Genomic DNA, 26,587 nt, shown 5'->3' with positions numbered 1-26,587 from the left:
TTGCATCTAGTAAGTTATACAGTTTCCATTCCTCTATCTGAATTGAACCATCCCTTCACAACCGGGAGTTTGTATTAACAAATTGAAATCCTAAAGCTAGAAAGGACCAAAAACAGAAGAAAGACTTTATATGCTTGCAATCAACAAGCACAGTAGTAAATAAATATAGGCTACATTTTGCTGATAATAGGATGACCAAGAAAAGTAACTACCCTCTCTACAAATGCTACATGTAGCCGGAGCCGGGGAGGGAAGCAAAATGCTTCCAAAGAAGAGTGAACACAAGCAAAAGCTAGGAATATCAACAGCAGCCACCCTTCTTTTCACCAGCATTAATGTCTTGGCTAGGAACAATTATCTTGGTTCCCTTCAGAAGTCCTGAAATACCACTTGGATCTGCATCATCATTGGCAGTCAGTGTTTTCTTGCTTACAAGTCTGTATATCTCAGTTAGAATGGTCAGAAAGGCAGTTTCCACATTAGTGGACTCGAGTGCTGATGTCTCCATAAAGAATAGGTTCTCTCTTTGCGCAAACTCCTCGGCATCTTCAGTTGGCACCGCTCTAAGAGTTCCAAGATCACACTTGTTGCCAATTAGCATTACAACAATGTTTTTGTCAGCGTGGCCCCGCAGTTCCTCTAACCACTTTGCCATGTTATCAAATGATGGGCGTCTAGTCACGTCATAAACTAACATTGCTCCAACAGCACCACGATAATATGCACTAGTAACTGCCCTGTACCTGAAAGAAGAAAGAAGAGAGTTCAGAAGCTGAGTACCAAATAAAAGCCTCAAACTCTAAAAAATAAAATCGGAAAACAAGTCAGGTAGTAACCGAGATGCAAATCAAGCAAAAGCAGAGAACATATATATATCAATTTAGATTACTCATAATAACGTTGCATGCAGAAACACCTATTTCAACAATCCAGAAGTTTGGTTTCTTTAAAGTGTATGGGCACACCTTTCAAATTTGTCATGTAAATGCATATATTTTTATCACAATCATCAGCGTAACTCTGCACAATCATATCTTTAAAGTGCATTCAACAATTTAGAGGAGTTAAATTCACAGAAAACATGGTTAACAACATGAGTTTAATTTTCATCTACGGTCAAGGTAACCAATCATAATTTATCATCCTAGGTATGACTTATTATAAAAGTCAAGAAATTTACCATAGGCAAACTTTAATATTGGATGACAACATTAAAAACCTTTATACCCTATTAATACATTCTAATTAAATTCATTAAAACAAATTACATCAATCTTAACAACAACTATGCAAATCTTGATCACAAAATCCTCCAATTTCAAACAATCCTAACTGAATTGCCACTGAATACCAGACAGACTTTCCTTTTCCACTTGATCCCCACATTATAGGTCCCATCATTCACAACCATAACCACAATTGCTCAATTCGAGCATCAAACAACCCAAATTATCTCCAATACTTCCCATTTGTTTTCATATATTCTATGCACTACAAATCTCCAACGAAGCTCAAATCATTTCCAATACTTTAAATCATCCTAAGCACATGACCAACATGTTCCCAAATCAATGAACAACACAGGAAAACGAAAACAGTAATCCACCAACCAAAATTACATGCAATAATCTCTAAATGAATTTTCAACAAAACAGAAGGATGAGAATCATAGACGGTGCGTTTCAAAGGTCGAATGTCTCTTTTTTTTTTTTTTTCTAATTATGAAACAATCGTATTCGAGCCAGTAGAACCACTGTGGCAGCAAAGTTCTGTCTCGAGTATTTAAGGCAATTACTTATTATCATATTAAGAGGATTGATTTAATTTACGAGAATGACAAAACAACAAGTAAATGAAAACGAGAAGACCAAAGGGGATTACGTTGGTTCGAATCCCCAAAGTGACTACATTTACTGTCCGACTGTGTCTCGAACAGGATTGCCTCAGAAGGAGGAGATTGAAACAAAAAGAAAATGAAAACGAGACGGATAAAAGGACCTTTCTTGGCCGGCGGTGTCCCATATTTGGGCCTTGACGGTCTTCTTGTCGATGATGAGCGTTTTGGTCTGAAACTCGACGCCAATGGTGGCTTTAGAATCGACGTTGAATTGGTTCTTGGCGAAGCGCGCGAGGAGCTGGGTCTTCCCCACGGCGGAGTCTCCGACCAGCACCACCTTGAACACGTAGTCGATCTTGTGGTTGTATTCGCCGTACAGGTTCGACATCATCCCCGCGGAAGAAGAATTCAATCGCCGATCGTCGTCGTCGTCGTCGTCGTCGATCACTACGCGAGATGGAGGAAGGTGGCGGTGCTGCTGCCGTCGTTGTCGTTGTCGTTTTGATGAACCATCGCCTTCTTGGCTTCTTCTGCTTCTTTGTTAGTTTGGTGTTTCTTATGATCGAGGCGGGGTTGAACCCATCATCATTTGGTGAAAGAAAGAGGAAAATAACGACGGTCGTTTTGGTTGGGTTGACAAAGAATAGAGGAGGCGTGAGGAGGAAGGAAAAGGGTGGTGGCGGTTTGGGTTGGGAATTGGGATGGACCCCTTCGTTCTTCAGGGTCAAGCTATGAATGAATGAAGAAATTATACTTCCTCTGTCGCACGGATGCAAATTAACTCAATATTTTGTGGATTTTAGAGAATAAAAATAAAAATAAATGTTGAATTTCATTTCATTAGAGTATATAATATGCCAACAGGGCAATACAATGTAAATCCTGTTTAGTGGGTTTAACTATTTTTAGACAAAAAAAAACATTTAAATTAAATAAAAAATCATGATGTAACTTGATTTGGTTTGATTTTAATATAATATTAAATTTAATTCAAAATAATTTTTTTATGATGTGGTTTGATTCGGTTTGATGATTTTTATTTTTTAATATATTATTATAATTTAAAATTTATCAATTAAACATATATAATTATTATGTTATGTTATTTTAAAAATAAATTAAAATTTTATTTAATATATTTTAGTAAAAAATTATTATTTTTACTTTTATTTAATTGATATTATCAATCATTTTTATAACTTAATATTAATTTATATATAACTTGATATTTAACATTATTTATTTAAAATAATTTAATTTAATGCAAAAGAAAATATGCATCTCGATTACAAATCAAACGAAAATTAATAAATTATTTCATACTTATTACTACTTATCACAATAAAATAATATATGGTTTGATTTGAATTTTTATAACAAGATTCAAAAATCAAACCAAATTACAAAAAATATGTAATTTTTAAAAATTTTGTTTTCACAATTTTTTATTTAAGGAATTTTTAATTTTTTTAATTGATTTCCCGTCTCCAAATAATTTAATTCAATTTTAAACATCCTTACTAAACAACCCTTACGACAAGGTTAGTTTATAGTATAGGAGGCTCTATCAATTCAATGACAATTTTTTTTAGAGACTTCAATGACAATTTAAAATGCAACCATTTTCATATGTTTTGAGAATATTCATTGTGTTATACTTAGTTTGACCATTTATGTATCATTCATTAACTATATTTGTGTTGTATTCAATGTGTGTACGTGTGTTGGGGCCTAACTAGTTTAATTTATCCCTTTGATTTTAATAATAATAATAATAATAATAATAATAATAAAGATTAGATTAATAATAGTAAAGAAATTATTATTAGCATTTCTTTTAACGACAAAAAAAAAAAACCTAGTCATGAGTATATATTAAACTTAGATGCCTCTCAAGATAGGCTTAGTGGTTAAGGCCTATAGTGTTGTCCACCTATATCAATATCAGGTGTAAAAGGTTGATTATCAAATGATCACCATATTAATTACCAGGCTTGGTATGATGTAATGAATCATGACATTAGTTCGTTTTTATGTACTCAAAAGCTACATAGTGTACCCTCAAGATATTATTTCATCAATCAACGTCAAGCTCAAGCCACTTATCCAAAAGGCACTTATGGCCTTAAGGGTTATTTACCCTTCTGATAATATATATAATGACACGATCTTCGTCAAGCTCAAACCACTTCAAGCATAAAACACTCGCAGCTTCAAGGGTCGTGTGCCTTTCACACAATGGTGGAGCTTGACCAAATATTTTGGAGGTAGCCAAAATTAATAATTAAGTTTATAGAATATAAATTACATGTGATATTTTTTCTAGTTTATTCATTACACTTTTAATCTTTTTTAATGACTTCTATATCATTGTTTGCGTTTTTTTTTTTTTACAAACCGGTTTATTCATATTTACAAAATTTGAATTTGTTAAATTTATTTCAATAAATTATTTTTAATAAAAATGTTGATGATAATTTTCAAAATGTCATATATGATTGGTCCAATAATCGTGATTATATAGATGTTTTTTTTATGATACATCTTTATTTACGAGTGTAAGAAAATTAGTCAAATTTAATTATTTTTTTGATAAAAAAATAATTGATAGAATTCTTACTAAATAAAAAATAAAGAATTTATGTTTGCTATATTTTTGTGAAAAATCTACAAGTCAAATTAAGTTGTTTAATACAACAAAATATAAAAAATTATAAGGAAATCACAAAACTTATAAAATTACCTAAAAAACTGTACAAGAAAAATTTGTAGGTTTAAGTATATTGTATAAATTTTCCTATACAAAATGAGAATACAAAGGTCATAAAAAATAAGTCTGGGGAATGCTAAAGAATTATATTATAAAAATATAATTATTATTAGTATAGTAGTTTATGTATTAAAAGTATTACTGTATTAATGTTTATAATTAGCCATATAATATTATCAAAATAAAAAATATAAAGTGCAATGGTTAACCGTGAAAAATATAAATAGTTTTTTAAAAGAGTTTATATTTATTAATATAATAATTTTTACCAGCGATTTTATTAAAAAATAAATATTTAAGTGTGAGACATATAATCTATATTTAGTCAAACAAATAATTTATAATTTTCAACTTAAGAGAGTTGCTTATATTGGGAAATACCCAAGTCCCACATCGGCTGCCTCAATCCTTGTAGTGCGGCTTATATATCTGTTGGGCAACTTCACTTAATGCCAATTGGTTTTAAGATGAAATCTAACATGGTATCAGAGCAGGTTCTGACCTTGGGACCTCGTCTTCGCTTTGCTGCGACGAGTACCCACCATTTGTGGTTCACGCACCAAGCCCAATAAGTGCTGGGCGTGAAGGGGGTGTATTGGGAAATACCCAAGTCCCACATCGGTTGCCTCAATCATTGGAGTGCGGCTTATGATAATAATTTTGATGGTGATATCCATTATAATAGTTTTTACATAAATGGTTTGTGTAGTAATTTCAATAATAATTCTAATAACAATGTTGGTAGTAATTTCAATAATAATAAACAATGTAGATTAGATAAAGATAGAGTTTAAAGAAGAAATGGAAATTGACAAAAGTAAAGGTTTTAGGAAGGATTGGAAATTGGAAAAAGTAAAGTTTCGAGAAGAAATGAAGATTGAAAAAAGTAAAGAGTTCAAAGAAATACATGAAAACAAATTTTATTGAAAGTAGAATGAATACATACACTATAACCTTCAAACAGAGAATTATTTTTGTGTGAGCAACATAATTGGAGTTTGAAGATTTAAGTGACAATGATTCAATTTAATGAAAAATGACTTTCGAGAGTCTTATTTATAGACTTCTACTAATAATAGTTGAATTATAGAATTTCGACATATGTACAATAAATTCCTAACTACTTAGATCCAACGCCTTCGATTGTGTTCTTGTGATCTTTTTGTGTCAAACTACTATAACTTCCATTTTGAATTTGAATTTTATCGTTTAGTTTGAGCACTTTTCTCCTTTATGTGCATAATAGTTTGCCGAAAATATATTTATCAAAATAATACCTTTTGATGAGAATCTTTAAACTTTTATACTTCTAAGATTTATCTATAGTTATTTCAAAATATCATCATTATTTTCACTTTGAAATAATAATTGTTGAAAATTAACTAAGTTTCTAAACTTGGAAAATTTTCATAACAGAGATAACAGGGGCCTAAAAAAAAATTGTGTTAAAAAACATTAGTGTTTGAGAACATAGTATAGTATTTTTGTTCTTGCTGATTTCTAAGGATAGTTAAATCATTTTTTCTGTCACAACATGGAAAACAACATTTAATAGCTTGGTGCCCACATTTAATTGTGAGTGGATTTCATATTAATCAAGGTGAATTATGATTGCTTATATAGCCTATAACTGCCTCTACCAATGAATTAGGCCAATCAGTTATAAAAGATTTAAATTTAAATGATAATCCCCCCTTTATCTTTAAGGTGACTATAAATATTGATTACTCATTCAACTTTCAATCTCATTTTCCTCAAATCCCCAAATCATTGTTACTGTTCATCTTCTTCCTTGTTCTTCCAATTGTTCCCTTTTTTGTTGAGAACTCTTTTCATTTATTACCGTGGCGTCTTCATCTCAACAAAACTCTCTAGTAGAGCAACAAGATGCTTCAATTAACATTGAGGGAAGTAATCAAATTTCGGCTACAACGGTAACGACACATAGAGAAAGGGGTTTTGATTTAATCTTTATTCCTGGGCAAGAAGAAGAGTATAGAAGAGTCTGGGAAACTCAGGTATTACTTTCAACATCTCTAAACAACAAAACTATTTGCTTTGTAGGTCCTTATCGCCCTCGAGTAGATTTGGAAGATATTGAAGAATGGTTTCACACTCATGATGGTGAATACCCTATCATCCACAAAGAAAGTATAAGAACTGACTTCTAAAAGATAAGAGTAGTATTTTTAGAGCCTCCCCTCCAACATATATGACCACTTATTTTACTTGGTTGAAAAGACATGAAGCTAAAAAGCCCAACATTGGAAAAATATAGGCATTTATGACTTAATCCAACTTAGCAAATATGATGTAGTTAGACATGCCTATGTTGATGGATAATTTTCTATTTTGAAATCGAAATCTACATGCCTTAGAACTTCCCTGTGGTCCTGTTACTCCAACTCTATTGGACATTGCAGCTATCACTGGACTCAAACCTCTAGGGAAGACTCTTGCATTGGGTTTATTTGAAGACACGATCCAAAGAAGTGAAATCAAAATCGACTAGAGCGCTAAGTCTTATGACGAATTTATCGAGAAAAATGCTAAAGAAACTGAGGAAGTTTCTATTGAAGAACACATTGTTTTTCTCATGTACTGGGTTTCATCACATTGACTTTCCACTAAGCTCTCTAGATTCCAATGTACTGCTACAATCTTGCTCAAGTTCTTCATTTCAAAGAAAAAATTTGTCTCAGTAAGTTTCTCTTGGCTTTAGTTTTTGAAGTAATAGATGAGGATGTCGAAATTATGGACGCTCCTAGAAAAATGAAGCATATAGTTGGTCCTTTGTGAATTTTTCAACTCTGCTAAGTGCAATTATGACCAATCACATCACTCTTGAAAGGTCGACTCCAGAAGACATCAAACTCAAATTTGAAGGAGCTTCATTGTCCTTTTTGACACCTAGTAAAATGTTATGTACTTGTGAGTGTTATAGAAAGTACATAAGAGCTTTTCTCCAATTTGATCAATTCGACAGTAATTTAGCTCCTTTCCTATATAGTCAATTGACTGGACCATCATGGCTAAAGCAAAGATTTCCATTGAGGTCCCTAGTCAGCAATCAAAATTAGTTGAAATCTATAGTGCATTCCTCATTTGGGACATAGTCTTTGCTGGAATTACTCCAAAAGAAATTTGATTCTATCCATACCATTCTCATATCTTTGCAAGACAATTTGGACTTTATCAACTGCCCCTAGTAGCAATGTATCGAAAGAAAAACTTCCCTTACCAGATCCAAAGGGACAAAGCTCTTATTCCTACAGTCATCGAAAAAGGGACTCCTAAAGTGAATCATCATTTCCAACCATCTTTTTTCGAAAATTACTTCCTCAGCACCAAGATTTCCACAACTAGTGGAAAAAATATTATTCCCAAAGACTTATTGATGTTTTTTGCTGCTTGGAGAAACTAATTAAGTCTCATGGTTCGATGCAGGATACTAACAAAAGTATCAAAATTATCGAACTTGACAATAACACCTAATGATAAATTTCTTTTATCGAACTTGAACTTATTCCCAAAGTTCTAACCGTGAATTTTAATTTGTGTTTATTTTTTTCTCAATGGCTCGTATCAAAATCCCTCATCAAGGAGATGTAGGGAAGATGATGATGAAAAAGGTACTTCTAAAAATACTTCATCTTGAAAAAGGAAAACACCCTCATATGTTATTATTGAAAATAAGGTACTTCAAAATTTAATTTTTTATGACACTTATCCTTAAAAAAAAATTCAACTAACTATCTTTTTTTGATAGGGATTTAAGAAAAACACTAGTGACAAAAGTGACTATAAGATTAAGCTTCCACCAAAGCCTCCAAAGAGAAAGGATCAACTAGAGGTTAGTTCTTTCTCATACTTTTACTTATTTTGAATAATAAATCCTTTGATATTTAGTCTTTATTTATTATTTTTTACAAGCCTTTTTACCCAAAGATGACTAAGGACCAGAACTTGAAGGGAAAAGAGGGTTTAGATGAAGAATTCCCTATTAGTTCTTCTTCCAAACCTACTTCCTCAGTGAAGTATAAGAAAAAGGTCACTTTCTTCTAAGTTTTTGTTTACTTGGTTAATATATATTTTAAATCAAATTTCTACATGTACTAATAGAAGCAAAACTAATTTATTATTGTAAAATTAAAACATTATTTTCAGGAAACTTTAAGAAAGAATTACTCTACACTTCTAGATCTAGAGAAATGATTGAGACACACCTTTCGAATTCCATATTGAGAGATATTTTTGGGCTATCGTGCTTGCAGGATGCAAAGGTAGTAGATCTTTCTTCTTCTCAAGGTCCTTCTAATCTAGAAGATGACAAGGTATTTTTTTAACAAAACTTAGAATTCTTTTGTCTTAACAAACTTTGATGTTGATCTTAAATCTTATTTTCAATAGAACGAAGAAACTCATGACAATCTTGCTGTTAGTTTCAATGCTAAAAGTGTCAACAAAGACAAAAATGGAAAATCTATTTCCCATTTTTAAGTAGTTTTAGTTTATTTCAAATTCCTCTTTACTTCTAACATTTTTTTATCTGCTTCAAATTTTGAGATTCCCATCTCAACATAGAAGCGAGAAAAGCAAACGAAAAGAATGATGAAGAGGACAAGGATGAGGTTCAAAGCCAAAGTGAATCATCTCCATCGAAACACCCATCTCACCAAGAGCCCATTATCGAATAAAATTTTGTAGAGGTTGATTCCAATAACAATGATCCTTCAAACCCTATTGTTGAACAAGAAGTGCAACCTGAAGTTGCTCACCCTGAAAAAGAGGAGTTGTTAAATGTGGATGACCTTGCAGTAATTATTCCTAAACTTCTAGTTAATAAAGTCCTTTAATTTTCTATAATCTTGACCATTCTATTCCTAATTTGGATAAAAGTATGTATTGTTTTTTGAATTTAAAAAAATCTTTATAATAACTTTGATATTGTTTATAAAATATCTTTATCTTCATCAGGTATTGAAGCATCTTTAATGGGCAATTAAGAGAAATTATCATAGGGGATAACTAATGCTACTTCGATTGCCTTTAATCTTCCATACCCCCAAGTTCAACTCTTGATGCTGCTCAAGAAAATTTGGACCCAACTGATGCAAATCCTTTTGCCTTTATCAATGTTTATTCTTTAGATTAGATGCCTTCAAAAACTTCTAAAATAAGTCACAACAGGCCTTTTACACATTTCAATGAAGTTGTGAATTGTTTTAGAAGACTTGCTTTTGATAAAATTTTCAAAGACTCTTTTATCTAACCCTGAATATAAAGAAGAACTTCGACAAGTGGTGAATGAGGTTTTCAAATTTAATGCCTTGGTGGTTGATAAACTTCACCAAGAGATAGATGGACTCATTTCTAAATGTTTTCAATAATTCTTTCGAAGCTTATCAACTTTTCAATCAATGTGCTTTTGACATTGTTGAGATCAAGTTCTCAACAGAGCAAGATAGAACCAAACTCATTCAAGCTTGAGGTTTTCAAAAGGCTAAGGATAATATCATGGTGATTAAAGGCCCTATAGAGAATGTCGAAAAATTTGAACAAGAGTTGATCAAGAAATAGGAAAATCTTTTGGCAAAGCTCAAACCAATTCAAGATGAACTCAGAGGAGTCCATGAAAAGCTTTATGAGCTTTGAGCCAATAAGGAAACCAATAAGAAGAACAAAGTTTTCCTTTACTCTTCTGCTTGTGAAATAGTGCAAGAACTAAAGGGTCAACTCGAGAAGAGGAGACAACTCGAGCATGCTAAAAAGAATCTATGAGTGTTTTATCAACTTAGATTGAGACTTTCAATGAGACAAGGAGAATCCATTATGTCAAATCCATGAAATCATCTTTAGTCTTAGATTCTTAGAAGGAATTTTATTGTTCTAATTTTGTTATGTAATTTTATTTTTGAACATTTGCCCTTTTAATTTCTAAGTTATGGGCTTTTTTAATTTTAGTTACAATTGGTTTATAATTTTTACTTTCCATTTATCGAACCAATATAACTATTATTATTCACTTCGCAAATTGCGTAAGTGTTACTTGAGAAAATTAATATCGATAGACAATACTGCTTCATGTCCATATACCAACTTACAAGGAGTAACTTCTGTTGTCCCTTGTGATGCAATCCTACCCTCCAAGGGTATTGAATAGAAGACTTCAAGAAGATTGGGCCAGAGATGCAAGAGAAGGCCCTAGAGTTCTCATGAGCCTTAGGGTAGATTTCAGACCCATGAGCTAAGTATGAGTCCACTTATCTTTGTACATATTAGATTAAGGTTTCAATATTTTTGGGCCTTGTATTTATGGTTCCATAATGTAGGTAGGGTACCCTAGAAATGTAGGATTTTCAACCCTTGTATTTTAGGGCACCTAGACTAGTTTTTGTATTAGGGGTAGTTTTGTAATTTTGCATGCATTAAGTGAATATTTGATGTGTGTGCTGGGAAATAAATTTAATTGAATTGGGAGAAGCCCAATCCAATTAAATTTTAGAAGGGGAGGTGATCATTTGCTTGCTACACCCCATTGCCACATCATGTAGTCACACTTTGTGCATATCCTTCATGCTTTACATGCCTATTGACACCTAAGCACACTTAGTGGAGAATCTTGGACTTGATCTTGGATTAGTGAGATGAACCATAGCTAAAATTCACTAATCATAATTAGTGAAGTTTTGGCTCCAAATTTTGGCTCCACAAATTCAATTTCAAATTCAAGTGAAATTTGAATAGAAATTCAAATTTCCCTCAAATTTTGTGTGACACTTAGGCTATAAATAGAGGTCATGTGTGTGTATTTTTTCAAATTTGATCATTTGAAAATTACACTTCAAAGTTCAGACCTCGTTTGAGGCACAAAATTTCATGCTCCTTCTCTCCTTCTCCCTCCCCTCATCTTCTCCTCCTTCAAGCTCTTATCCATGGCTTCCTATAGTGGTGAGCTTCTTCTTGACTCATCTTCTCCTTGAAGTGGCGTATCCAATCATCTTTCTTCATTCTGCTGCCATTAAACTTCAAGAAGCAAAGGACTCCATTGATGAAGAAGATCTAAGGCCTACAAGCTCCACATGGAGCTACATCATGTGGTATCAGATCATCTTCGTCTAGGTGATGTTCTTTTGCTTCCTCTATCTTTTTGTTCGGTCAATTCACTTTAATTCCTTGTTCTTCATCTTATTCTCCATGTATATCCTTCATTGTCTTGTTGTTTGGTGCTGTTTAGAGTAGATTCAAAAAAATAAACTGATTAAATCTTAGATCTACACTTGTTCTTGCATTTCAATGGCTCAAATTTTATAGATCTACTCTTGAATCATGTTTTTGTGTTGAGTTTAGGTTCTATCTTTTTTCAATCATAATCTTCTTGTGTTGAACCTTTAGATCTAAATTTTCTTCCAAAATATTGATTAGAAAAAAAAAACACAAAAATCAAAGTGTAAATCACTTAATCCATGTTGTCTTAGAGTCATGTTTAGTCATAATAATTGTCACATTATGTTCTAAGTTTGTGTTGAATTTTTATTTTGTTGATTGAATTCTAGATACATTTGTTCATGTATTCTTGTAATTCTTAGCCTATCTTTTGAGTTTTGAGTCTAATTCATGCATGTTATTTAGTTCATAACATGTTCTAAATCAATTCCTAGAAGTAGTCTTGTTGTTGAACTTTGTTTTGTTTTATAAGTTTCCTATATGATGCCTATGAAGAAATTGAGTTGTGGTGCTGAGTTGTGGCTGGATTTGTGAATCAAAATAAGTCTTAAGCTCTCTTGAATTGTGTTATTCAAGACATTTGAGCATGATCAAACACAAATTGTAATTATCCAAGCCTTAAGCAACATAAACACTACTCTTGATTTCTAGGTTGAAATCGCTGGTGCAGGCAGCTTGAACATATGAACTTGTAAAAAATACTGAGAATTGGTCATTGCGAATTTTGAGTTGAAATTTTTACTGAATTTTTAAGACATCTGGACCAAAATTAGAAAAAAAGAAAAAATTGATTTTGATAAAAGGAAAAAATAAGAAAAAATCACACATGTTGGCAGAAAAATCAGTGTCCATGCCAAAAAGAGTGAAAGGGAAGTGTGCTTGTTGTTTTGGATCAAAATTTGTTCTATAATTGGTGCCTATAGTTCTGAAATTTCAATTGAAAATTAGTGTAAAAATAAGTGCCACAACTAGAGGTTTCTTGAGTCTTATTTTTTAGTTTTTTTTTTACTTTACACTAAAGCCATTCTAGGTTTCTCTTTGAGTCCTAGCTTGCTTTTGTGTGCTTTTTATTGCTTTAATTATTGAATAATCCTTGAAAATATTTCTTGTTTAAACTCTATTGGTTTAGCTTTCATTTAATTTTTTGGTCTTTGGTTATTGCTTGTCTCTTTGTTTCTTGTTTGTGAGTTGCCATATAGGGAATTGGGAAGGAGGATTATAGTCATCCCTTGAAGAATTTGAGGTAAGAAGCAACAAGCCAACCACCTTAAGAGCTATTGGAATAAGAAGCACTCCAAATTGAGTAAATCACCAAAGAGAGAGCAACCACCAAAATTGAGGACCATTTTGTAATTGGCAATTTACTTACCTTCATTGTTTTCAAGTTTTGTAACAAAAAGGCCTTTCATTGGAAGTTTGGAAGTGTGTTGGGAGCCTCCAATAGGTTACCAAACTTCCATTTGTGTGTAATAATTTTAGGCAATTTTCCCTTAGGATAGTGAGTGTTTTGTTGGGAACCTTAAATGAGGTCATCCAAACACTCTTAGGATCCGCCTAGTTTGCATTTCTTGCTTACTTTCATAGTTTATTTCCTTTACCTTCCATTGTCAAACCACCTAGATAGCTTGCCTTTTGCCAATTAGTTTTTACCTTATCTTTCACACATCTTTTAGTGTGTATTTTGGCTAGTTTCAACCATAGTTTATTTTACCTTTTGTTTTCAAACCCCCAACAAGAAAGAACCACAACTTAGGAACCAACATGAGTCTTCATTCTTCATCTAGCATTAATGGTTAGGGTTCTGCTCTTAAGGACCCCTTGTATAAGATATTAGATGAGTTGAGATCCCTTAAGTTGTGGAAAGAAAAACAAGAGAGAAAGGAAAAAGAAAAAAAAAAGAGTGGAAGAAATAAGTCAAGATGAAAGAGAGAAAATAAGAAAGGAAGAAAAAAGAAAAATAATGAAAGAAATGGAAAAAGAAAAACATGCCTCCTATACTAGTCATGACTTTTGCAAGAGCCTAAGTGAAGAACTTAATGACTATTATATAGGAAGACATAGGTCACATCCTAGACCTCACCCCCATAGGAGAGAAAAGGAAAGAAAACCTTATGAGGCTAACATTAACCTCCTATACTTCCATGTAAAGGACAATGTAGAGGCTTATTTAGATTGGGAAATGAAGGTTGAACAACTCTTTGCTTGCCATCATACAAGTGAGGAAAGGAAGGTTCCTTTGGCTACTCTTAGCTTCCAAGGATATGCACTCTATTGGTGGACTTCCCTTGTTAGGGAAAGAAGGATTCATGGGGATCTTCCAGTAGAGTTTTGAAATGACTTGAAAAGTGCCCTTAGGAAGAGGCACATTCCCTCCTACTATGAAAGGGAGCTTATGGACAAGCTCCAAAGGCTTAGACAAGGGAGTATGAGTGTTGAAGAATATAGAAAACAAATGGAACTACTCCTTTTAAGAGCTGGACTTAGGGAGGAGGAAAGAACAAGCATAACTAGTTTTCTTAGTGGGCTTAATATGGAAGTGAAGGACAAGGTTGAACTCCTTCCATATAGGGACCTAGATGAGCTAGTCCAACTTTGTATAAGAATGGAGCAACAACTTAAAAGAAAGTCTTCTTCAAAATCTTATGGCTTTCACTCTTATCCAAGGAAGGACCAAGCCCAAGGAATTTTGGGGGCTGTACCTTCAAAACCCAAGGAAGATAAGGGTAAGACCATAGAGAAATCCACCCCTAAGACTAGTCCCCAAGAAAGGACTAGCAACATTAAATGCTTCAAATGTTTTGGGAGAGGTCACATTTCCTCTCAATGCCCCACAAGGAAAACCATGATTATGAAGGGTCAAGACATTTATAGTAGTCAAGGGGAGACTACTTCTTCCCCTTCCTCTAGTGGAAGTGAAGATGAAGTAAGGGGTGAAGAGTCTAGTGAGGAAGTCTACCCTTATGAAGAAGGTGACCTCCTAATGGTTAGAAGGCTCCTTGGAAGTCAATCTTATGATCTATCTCAATCCCAAAGAGAGAACATCTTTCATACAAGATGTAAAATTTTAGATAAAACTTGTTCTCTCATTGTGGATAGTGGATCTTGTTGCAATTGTTGTAGCACAAAATTAGTTTCCAAGTTGAACCTCACTATCATTCCCCACCCAAAACCTTATAAACTTCAATGGCTCAATGAGCAAGGGGAAATGATAGTTAACCAATAAGTGAAGGTACCTTTCTCCATTGGGACATATAAGGATGAAGTTAATTGTGATATAGTTCCCATGGAGGCAGGCATATTCTTTTAGGAAGGCCATGACAATTTGATAGGAAGATCATTTACAATGGCCTAACTAATGAGATTACCCTCACCCATCTTGAGCATAAATTTGTGTTGCATCCTCAAACACCTTCACAAGTGGCCAAAGATCAACTAACTATGAAAGATAAAAGGGATGAGAAAGAAAAACAAAAGAAAAAGAAGGATAGTAAGGCCTTGTCTTCAAAGGCCAAGGGTAAGGAAAAAGAGGAAAAGGATTCCTCCAAGAAGATTGTTAAGAAGGAAAGTCATTTTGCAACAAAAGGTGATATCAAAATAGCACTCCTTCTTAAACAATATTTATATCTTCTCCTATCAAGGGAAACATCCTTTAGCACTACCATACTCAAGTAAAGGAGTTGTTGGATGAGGGTTTGGTTCGTAAGAGCTTAACTCCTTGTGCTTTGTTGGTGCCCAAAATAGGTATTATGAGGCACCAAATCACTATGATAGGTGGTATGATTCAACATCTTCATGATTCACATACCTAGGAACTCATTAGGTAGGTTTGTTCTTATTTTTAGTTTCAATACAAACTTAGGTACTCATAGACACCTTAGGCTTTTCGTACTTTTTGGTAGGAATAATCAACATGAAAATACGCAAAAAAAGGTATGTTTTATTCCATTACTTTCCTTAACTTTTTAAATAGTGATCAAGGGGTTCCCACGAAACCTAAAAGAATAAAGGCCATTCTTGAGTGGCCCCACTCCACCAAGTATAAGGCAAATTTAGGGCTTTAATGACTTAACAAACATTTACAAAAGATTTGTCTCATAGTTTTCTATACTAGTAGCACCACTCATTGAGTTGGTAAGAAACCATGTTCTCTCATGGGAAGATGGCCAAGAAAGGGGTTTTTAGTCCTTACGCTACTCTAACATACCCAACACCACTAATACATATATTTTTATTCTTTTTACAGGTGTTGAGGGAAGAAGCCCAGAGTTTCAAGAACCTATGGATTTGAGGTCAAATCCTTTTCAAGGGGGAGGGAATGATGCAATCATACCCTCCAAGGGCATTGGATAGAAGACTCCAAGAAGATTGGGCTAGAGATGCAAGAGAAGGCCCTAGGGTTCTCATGAGCATTAGGGTAGATTTCGGACCCATGGGCTAAGTATGAGCCCACTTATCTTTGTACGTATTAGATTAAGGTTTCAATATTTTTGGGCCTTGTATTTAGGGTTCCATAATGTAGATAGGGTACCCTAGAAACGTAGGATTTTCCAGTCCTTGTATTTTAGGCACCTAGACTAGTTTTTGTATTAGGGGTAGTTTTGTAATTTTGCATGCACTAAGTGAATATTTGATGTGTGTGTTGGGAAATAAATTTAATTGAATTGGGAGAAGCCCAATCCAATTAAATTTTAGAAGGGGAGGTGAGCATTTGCTTGCTACACCCCATTGTCACATCATATAGTCACCCTTTGTGCATGTCCTTCATGCTTTACATACCTCATGACACCAAAGCACACATAGTGGAGAATCTTGAACTTGATCTTGGATTAGTGGGATGAACCATAGCTAAAATTCACTAATTAAATCATAATTAGTGAAATTTTGGCTGCAAAATTTGGCTCCACAATTTCAATTTCAAATTTAAGTGAAATTTGAATAGAAATTCAAATTTCCCTCCAATTTTGTGTGACACTTAGGCTATAAATAGAGGCCATGTGTGTGTATTTTTTCAAATTTGATCATTTGAGAATTACACTTCAAAGTTTAGATCTCATTTGAGGCACAAAATTTCGTGCTCCTTCTCTCCTTCTCCCTCCCTTCATCTTCTCCTCATTCAAGCTCTTATCCATGGCTTCCTATGGTGGTGAGCTTCTTCTTGACTCATCTTCTCCTTGAAGTGGCATGTCCAATCATCTTTCTTTCTTCTTCATTCCGCTGCCATTAAACTTCAAGAAGCAAAGGACTCCATTGATGAAGAAAATCCAAGGCCTACAAGCTCCACATAGAGCTACATCACCTTGGGTGAATACTGATAAGCCCACAAAATTTGATTCAAATTTTCATGCCAACCTTTAGGTTTTTGACCAATATTCTTTTTAATCTAACTAATAAGAATTTTGTTAATAGCTTCCACTTGACCATTAGCCTGTGCATAGTAAGGAGTAGAAGTTAACAATTTTATATTTCGAGAATTAGCATGTTGAACCATGTTTTTGTCTAATAAACATAGTCGCTTAATCTATAGTAAGAGTTTCTAGAATACCAAATCAAAATATTATATTTTGTTTAATAAAATTAATTATGTCATTTTGATCAACATCTTTAAGAGGAATAGATTCTACCAATTTCATGAAATAATTTCTTGCAACTAAAATATATCTTTGTCCTTTAGACAGGGGGGGGGGGGGGGGTGTATTTGTCCTATCAAATCTAAAGCCCATCCGCAAAAATACCAAGTTTTGTCCCAAAATGTAATTCACTTTCTGGTACTTGGTCAATTGGACCATGGTTTTGACAATCTTCTTAAGATTTAGCATAATTTATACAATTCTTTTAAGAATAGTTGGCCAATAATATCCTTTTTGAAATAACATCCATTTCATCTTTTCATCAGCTTAATGAGAACCACAAATCCCTTCATGGGTTTCTGCTAATGCTATGTAGGCTTTTGATTCTCCTAAACATTTTAGAAAACTCCATGAACACCTCTTTTATATAGTTCATCTACCAAAATCACATAATTCACAACCTTATATTTTGTTTTTTGATCTACATGTATGTGAATTAGGATTTTGAAGATAATCAACCAAAGGTTTTCACCAATTAAGAGGTGTCAAGTCATCTATTTTGAAAATTTAAAATTATTTTGGTAATTTTTCTTTTATAGTCATAAAAGATTCAAAATTTTGTTCACTTAATTTATAACAAGAAACAATTTGTGCTAAGTCATTTGCTTCTTTATTCTCTTCTAGATACACATGTTCAAATTCTACATCATCAAATTTACATAACAACCTAGTTACTCGAGAAAAATATTTGAAAAAGTTACCTTTAATATATTTAAATCTTCTATTCAATTGATTAATTACTGTCATACCTTAATTTCGTCCGGGGATCATTGTTTGTCGACATGCGACCTTTTTTTGACCACTTCAAAATGTTTAACACCCATCATCGGGGAATCCGTAAAGTTTTGGGATGTTTAAGGGAGAAACAGGCCAAAAACATGAAAATGGAGTGTATTTAGCAAAGTGGGGTATGTGTAAATAGACTGTTACACTCTAATTTCATCTGGGGATCATTGTTGATCGCTTCGGAAGGCTTAACACCCATCGCCGTGGAATCCGTAAAGTTCCGTGAGGTTTCGGAAAGAAAACAATGAAAAACACAAAAATGGGGAAGGAGGGGGGGGGGGGAACTTATCAAGATAGGCGTGTAAATATAAATTTTTGAATATAGGCCCTTCCAGAACATTTTGGAAGCTGGGTTGCTTAAGGAGGAAACAACCTAGCTTGCCTGGGCGAGCTTGGCGGCAACCTCCTCCCCCATTTTGTTGAAAAATGGCTTCTAGGGCTTCCACAATGCTTTCGTAAAATTCTCGAAACCCTGGGTAAGCCTTTTCCACTTAATATTGGTGGGAGTAAGGACACAAAAGAAGAAAATCAAGTTGTCGCAATGTGCCCTTCGCGGGCGAGCGAAGGCGAGGCTCACGGGTGCGCTTTCCAAAGAAGGAAAGATGTGCGGAGTCGCCACCAACGTTTATTTGTGGGAAACGTCGGAAAAACCGAAGGAAACCGGTCAAAATGAAAATTCTAAGTTCGGGAGTTGTATTTACGTTTGAGGAAGGTATTAACACCTCTCACGTTTGTCTCAAAGAACAACAACCTATTTTTTAGAATTGTGGAATTGTGTTATCTTAACTTTTATTTCTTTTTATTTTTTGAGGTTGATAAAAGCGGGGCTCTTGCTCCTACGTACCCTCCATCGAAGAGGAAATCAGACCTACGTAGTTCTTCTTATGCGTGAATCAAGTGATTCTTTTTACTTGAAAGGTGATCATTTTAAGGCGTTGGACCTTAAAAATGACCCATTTTACTTGGTAAGAAACTGAAATGATAAACTTCCAAATCCCTTTTTAGTGATTTTTTTGTGGACGAGCTTGACTTGGCGAATTGATTTTAGCCTTAGTTTTACTTTAGTTATTAGTCAATTCAATTAAGAATGAGAAATCCCAAAGAGAAAACGTCCGATTGATTTTTTTTGGTTTATTTTACTAAAAGATATTTTTTGATTATTATATTATTATTTTACCTCTTTTTGGTTTAACCGTGGTTACAACGTGAACGATCGGTTAGATTTTGTTTTAACAGTGATTAAACGAGATTACAACACAAATGATAGGTTGAAATTCATTTTATCATTTATTAGGCGAGAAAACGGCTTAAATAAACGGTTAAAGCATTTTAAAAACGGAAGAAAAGAAAACTGAAAGTAAACGAAATTAAAGTGAAAGTACACAAAACAAGAAATGAATTGAAAGTCTCGGATTCGAAAACTTACCCATTGAAGAACGAAAAACAAACGAAGAACGGATGAAGAACGGTGAAGAACGACGAAGAACGATGAAGCATTTCCACAAAATCGCTTACGGAAGCGTTACGGAAGTACTTCGACTCGATTTTTCTTCACGAAAATGTGTTTTTTTGCCCAAAATAGCCGAAATGCATAGCCAAGGGTCTTGAACATTTTGAAACAGCTCCCCCTCCCCTATTTATAGAAAAAAAGGGAGGTGCTTGTCGCCCAGAGACTTAATGAAGAAGATTTCTAAGCGCACCCGAATTACTAAGTTCACCCCCCTTTTCGTATTTTACGGAAAAGTTACGGAAGCCTTACGTAAGTGTTTTCGAATTTGATTTTCATCTTTTTTCTCTTCCCTTTCACCAATGTTAAGGGGAATATGCTTACCCAAGGTTTTCGGAAATTTTACGGAAGTATTACGGAAGTCGCGGAAGCCCCGGAAACCATTTTTCAAAAACGTGGAGGAGCTTGCTGCCCAATTGCTTCCTCCTTAAGCAACCCAACTTCCAAATGTTCCAGAAGGGCCTAGACTCGAATTGCTATTTACACCTCTATCTTTATAAGTTCACCCCACCTTCTTTCGTAATTTATGGAAAAGTTACGGAAGCATATATGACTTAACTTTCATCTTTTTTCTCTTCCCTTTCACCAATGTTAAGTGGAATATGCTTACCCAAGGTTTTCGGAAATTTTACGGAAGTATTACGGAAGCCGCGGAAGCCCCGGAAACCATTTTTCAAAAACGTGGAGGAGCTTGCCGCCCAGTTGCTTCCTCCTTAAGCAACCCAACTTCCAAAATGTTCCGGAAGGGCCTAGATTTGAATTTCTATTTACACCCCTATCTTGATAAGTTCACCCCCCTTTACCTTTTTTGGTGATTCTTTTTTCGTAACGTTACGAAACTTTACGAATTTCGTAACGATACTTATTTTCTTTCCGTAAGGTTACGGATCCTTACGGATCATGTATTTACTCTTTTTTAGCTTTCGAAGAAGTTACGGAAACTCACGGATTGCGTAACAACACCTCCTTTTGGTTTCCGCCACATTACGGAATTTCACGGATCGCGTAAGCCTGCTTCCTTTTGATTTCCGGCATGTCTCGGGACTTCACATATTGTGAAACAAAGGATGCCAAGTATCTCAAAGCGGCCGATCAAAGGTTGCATATTATCAAGTAATAATCCCCGGACGAAATTAGGGTATGACAGTTGCCCCTCTTTACTTAACTTTTATCGGAGATAAGAGGAAAGCAAAGATAAGACACTGATTTCGTCCGTCTTGCCCTTTCCGTGACTAGTCTATGACGACTCTCGTCTCTGCTCCTTCTTTTTCTACACAACACAAAACAAAATACAAACAACAACAAAAACAACAATATCATAATATACATATACACGTTTGGTAAAGAAATCAATCGGGAAAATAACAAAGATCACATTTCCCAGTCAAGAGGATCCGCACTTGACGATGAAAAACCCTGGAGAATGGAGGATTGCACTAGAGGGTCCTCACTAGTCAATCATGAAGTATGGCTCCAAACTCTTTGGGTGGAGGATGCACGAACGAAAACGCAATTCATGGGGCTCCGGATAAAAGGCGAGGATGGAGGATTGCACTAGAGGGTCCTCACTAGTCAATCATGAAGCATAGCTCCAAACTCGAAGGTGGAGGACACATGAACAGCGCTAGGCAATGACATTCATGGGGCTCCAAAAAAAGTGGAGAATGGAGGATTGCACTTGAGGGTCCACACTTAGGCAATCATGAAGCATAGCTCCAAACTCGAAGGTGGAGGACACATGAACAGCGCTAGGCAATGACATTCATGGGGCTCCGAAAAAAGTGGAGAATGGAGGATTGCACTTGAGGGTCTACACTTAGGCAATCATGAAGCATAGCTCCAAACTCGAAGGTGGAGGACACATGAACAGCGCTAGGCAATGACATTCATGGGGCTCCGAAAAAAAGGGGAGAATGGAGGATTGCACTTGAGGGTCCACACTTAGGCAATCATGAAGCATAGCTCCAAACTCGAAGGTGGAGGATACATGAACCGCGCTAGGCAATGACATTCATGGGGCTCCGAAAAAAAGGGGAGAATAGAGGATTGCACTTGAGGGTCCACACTTAGGCAATCATGAAGCATAGCTCCAAACTCGAAGGTGGAGGATACATGAACAGCGCTAGGCAATGACATTCATGGGGCTCCGAAAAAAAGGGGAGAATGGAGGATTGCACTTGAGGGTCCACACTTAGGCAATCATGAAGCATAGCTCCAAACTCGAAGGTGGAGGACACATGAACAGCGCTAGGCAATGACATTCATGGGGCTCCAAAAAAGTGGTTGGCAGGACCGAACGGTCCACCGGGTTTTTCCACCTGAAAGGCAAACATGCTTTTTGTAAAGAAAAATAAATCATTCGCGAGAGCACCATATCTTAGAGAAACAATATACTTGTGCCAAGGGTAATCTTCCTTGTAACCGAGAATGAAGGGCAGGATGTCAACTTTTAGCTTTTAAATGAACATGCAGGGGAAACATCGGGCTGAGTTGAAAATAAATCACTCATAGTGTATAAAACTCACAAGGCAAGTGTTTTATCCTATTCCCAAACCATAACTGCACCATGACTCTATTTTGCACACGACTTCCTATCGAATCAAAGATCAAACGTACGATCACGGACCAATAGGATTTTCTCGAGGGTAGTGTTTTTGGAGAGGAAGCTGGGTGTTTCGGTCTTTTCCTCTTTGTTCAGGTGGGGTGGGATATCGCCAGTTGAGAACGACCTTGAATGGCAATCTGAAGGGGAGAGACACCAAAAATGGGTTTTCCTTTGCCGGCAGTCCCTTACCTTGCTGAAAATTTATCTGGTTTGAAGATCTTCCGTTCTCTTTCTTTCATTGATCGAGAATTGCCTCTTTTCCCTTTTTACTTCCTTTCGATCTTTGATCGGGAATCCTTCTTTCCTTTCTTTTGTTCTTTCTTTATTTTAATCTTTTTCTTTTTCTTTCTTTCCATTTCTTCCTTCTTCTTTTTTTCTTCTCCTTTCCCCATCCCTTTTTTTGGGAAATCAGGTTTTAGCATTCTATTCGCTCTCCCTTGAGGAGATTCTGCTGTCCTTCGCTTCGGGGAAGGAATGAAGATTCTTTTTTACAGGCCAAGGTTCAAAAAGGTCTAAGGTTGTGTTTCAATGGGGTCTTTTATCGTGGGAACCCAATCTTGATATTTGGGGTGAAACAAATTTGGGTGTCAAGGTGTCGGTCTCGGGCTGAACTTCCATATTATTCCATAAGGCACGCGTGACAATGATGATTTGAAAACAACGTGCAAAATTAGTCATGGCTACAACCAGGTGGGCACTCAAGCATCCCGTTTATGGCATTGTGATACTACGGTTGGGAATTTACACGAACAGACCCAACGTTTCCAAGTTATGTTCTTTCATCAGTTCAATGAATTCATCCATTCTTATCTCGGTTATTTCAGAAAATAAACTCTTAGCGTCAGTCCCTTGTTTCCAAAAGATACGTTTGCTCTTTACGAATGATTTATACTTCTTAACTATAACATGTCGACCTTCGCGGTTTTTCTTTCTTTTTCCTTTTTGTTTCATTTTTATATATTCACAAAATTATACACCTATGGTCCTTTATGAGGAAAATGTTTCTTTGTACATCTACATTCTTATACATGACAAACTTTTTCTGTACACGCATTGGAACTCTTTCTCTTTACGTCACACGGTCAAATCCTATTTACATTCAAAGATCTTTTCATTTTTCCCCACACACACTTATGGTTCATACAAAAGTTTCTTCATATACACTCGTTGCTCACACACACAAGAATTCCTTTCCACGCATCATTTACACACAAAAATCCTTTTATACACACTTTCCTTTTACACACATATATAAATAAAGACCTTTTTCTTTTCTTTACGAACATGACTTTTATTCACAACACTTCTTTCTTTTTATTAGGATTTTTGGTTCATTTTATTTTTTAGGACGACGTTCCTAAATGAAAAACTCTACACGATTTCGGAATTTCAACAAACATTATTGACAACAACGAAACAAGTACCGACGTAACAACTCAAACGATATGTATGTACAAAACAAAAGTCAATCAACACGAAACAAACGTTAGTCCCTCAAGTCATATAAATAAGATAACATACAAATGATAAATGATGGAACATACGAATTTGGGGATCCCACCGTCATGTGGCTCCGCATGCCCCCAGACTCTTGGGTCATGGTAACAAAAGGTGGGGTGGTCGACAAAAGCAGGGCTTTTGCTCCTACGTATCCTCAATTTGTGATGAGGAACTCAGACCTACGTAGTTCTTGCCAACTGTGAGACTAAAAATAGTCTCGGTGTTTTCTTCACCAAAATGCAAACATGCTTTAGTAAAGAGACAAAACTTCCAACTGATCAGAGCAACATATGCTTTTTGGATGAAAAACAATGTGTCTATCGGGGAAGGAGAGTATGCTGATGAAATTTCCTCATAACCATAAATGAGATTTTGGATGTTAGCACTTCGTTTCTAAACGACCATTTAGAGGAAACACTAGATCCAACAAAGATAGGAAAAAATCACTCAAAGTGTATCAATCTAACACATGTAAGTGTTTTATCCTAATTCCGAACCATAGATATGTCATGACTTGATTTTGCAAATCATTTCCTATCAAATCAAATATTACATGTATGATCATAGATCAATAGGACTTTCCTTGGGAATGGGTTCTTTTGGTGGGAAATTTGGCTTTGAGTGTTTTTGGGCCTTTTCCTTTTCTGTTTTTGTTTAGTGCGGGGCGAGAAAGTTGCTAGCGCACAAGATTTTGGTTGGCAATCAAAGGGAGAGGACCACTTTAGGTCGTGGTTTCCTTTCTTTTTTTTTGTTTATTTGGTGACAATTCTGTATTTTTCATATATTGTCTGGTCTAAAGACCTTTCTGCATGTTTCTTCTGTTTTCTTCCGATCCTTGATCAATAATTTTTTCTTTCATTTTTGCTTTCTCCCACTCTTTCATTGGGATTTTTTTTGTGTCTTCTCCCTTTCTTGGTTTGGGAATTTTCTTTTCTTTTTGTGTTTTCTTCCGAGGGCAAGGATTGACATTCTCACCCTGGGTCAAGGTTTATGGTAAGTTGGAATTCTGGCTCAAGGCTTGTAGAACAGCTGGTCATGATATATGTCAGGGTTTGGCCAGCGGTTCGGGGATAAAGGGGATGTCCTACATTATTTCCATGATACACATGCAACAATGATGATTAGGAAATTTTATGCAAAACTGGTCATGCATGCACCCATGTGACACTCAAGCATCAAGTTTTTATGGTCATGTGACACTAGGGCTCAGGATTCATTTTCCCTATTTTAAGTCAACCCAGTGTTTCCAAAATATGTTCTTTTATCAACTTGTGCATTCATCCGAGTCTATTCTTGGGTGTTCGGGAAAATTCTCACAACGTTCACCCTTCAGGCGTATACACATTTTCCCAAAAACTAGTTATGATCAGTGAAAGAAAAGTTGGAAGTTATCTCTTTTCACAAGCATGTTGTTTTCTAGCTAGACAACCTTTTTTATTTTTATTTATTTTTTTTCTTCTATTTTTTCCTTCTTATTCTTTTCTTGCTCACTCTCTTTTTGCTCTTTTTTTTTCCATGAGGTATTTTGCTACCTAAACATACGTATATTTTTGTGAGGTATTTTGCTATATACATGCGTGTCCGAGGTATCTTGCTACATAAAAATACATATATATGTTTTGTGAGATATTTTTGCTATATACATGCATATCCAAGGTATCTTGCTACCTAAACATACATATATATATTTTGTGAAGTATTTTTGCTACATACATGCGTATTCAAGGTATCTTTCTACCTAAACATACATACATACATACATATATATATATATATATATATATATATATATATATATATATATATATATATATATATATATATATATATATATATATATATATATATATATATATATATATATATATATATATATATATATATATATATATATATATATATATATATATATATTGTGAGGTATGACTACCTTCCGAGCTTGTGCTTGTTTTATTTAAATTCTGAGGATCATGAGCAACTAGGTGTGTCCGGCTATGACTTGAGAAACAAAAGTGATCAAATAACAAGCAGAGATTTAAAAGGTACTAGGTTGCCTCCTAGTAGCACTTCTTTAACGTCTTGAGCTGGACGCCTGATGGCTTGTCGGTCACGAACCTAGTACTTTGCTTACTTTTGGCTTTGGACTTGGTCGGCCATGGGTCGTAAGCAACGCTCTAACCTTTTTGTGGATGAGCTGAGGTGAACCCTAGAGGTGATGGCGGTGCGTCGGTTGCCCGCTGCCGGCCATCCCCAGGCTGCTGTGGTATTTCACCCTGTGCCTGCCTGGGGACGCAGTACTTCTTGATGAAAGCTCGATTAGTAGGGGGCCTGATGCCCTTGCTGGAGGTGACAGACACTCCGTAGAACTGACAGAGACCCGTAATTAGAGCTTGACCACTCCAAGACCCTGCTGGACTTCTTCGGGTCCACTGGGTGTCTTGCAGGCGCGATCCTTGCAAACAATAGATGAAATCAGAAATCAGTTGAGCGACGCGCATACTTACCTATGCCATGATGACGTGACCTTGCCGGGGGAACGGGCACCCTGTAGGACTATAGAGGCCCGTAACCAGAGCTGGAAACCCCAGGGCCCTGTTGGACTTCTTCGGGTCCACTGGGCGTCTTGTGGGCGTGATCCCTGCAAACAATAGATGACATCAGAAATCAATTGAGCCATGTGCATACTTACCTATGTCATGACGGCACAGACCAACCGATACATCTGTAG

At 35.3% G+C, this 26,587-nt stretch overlaps 1 protein-coding gene and 1 long non-coding RNA gene across 2 annotated transcripts; one reads left to right on the top strand and one right to left on the bottom strand.

The window, feature by feature from the left end:
* On the bottom strand, nucleotides 1–2,709 carry LOC100820137 (ras-related protein RABA4d). The gene is made up of 2 exons (XM_014767935.3): nucleotides 1,999–2,709; nucleotides 1–743 (listed from the first exon to the last, which is right to left on the bottom strand). Exons 1-2 carry the CDS (start codon nucleotides 2,226–2,228, stop codon nucleotides 302–304), a joined length of 672 nt encoding a protein of 223 aa, XP_014623421.1. The 5' UTR covers nucleotides 2,229–2,709; the 3' UTR covers nucleotides 1–301.
* A 3,666-nt stretch (nucleotides 2,710–6,375) lies between these two features.
* Nucleotides 6,376–9,431, top strand: LOC121173164 (uncharacterized). Its single transcript, XR_005887439.1, has 3 exons — nucleotides 6,376–8,460; nucleotides 8,882–8,941; nucleotides 9,174–9,431. It is a non-coding gene; the product is annotated as an uncharacterized lncRNA (long non-coding RNA).
* Nucleotides 9,432–26,587: the final 17,156 nt, after the last annotated feature.

Source organism: Glycine max, chromosome 2 (genome assembly GCF_000004515.6).
Source record: "Glycine max cultivar Williams 82 chromosome 2, Glycine_max_v4.0, whole genome shotgun sequence".
Taxonomy (NCBI): domain Eukaryota; kingdom Viridiplantae; phylum Streptophyta; class Magnoliopsida; order Fabales; family Fabaceae; genus Glycine; species Glycine max.
The sequence above is the reverse complement of the archived record's forward strand: the minus strand, read 5'-3'. Positions and strand labels throughout refer to the sequence as shown.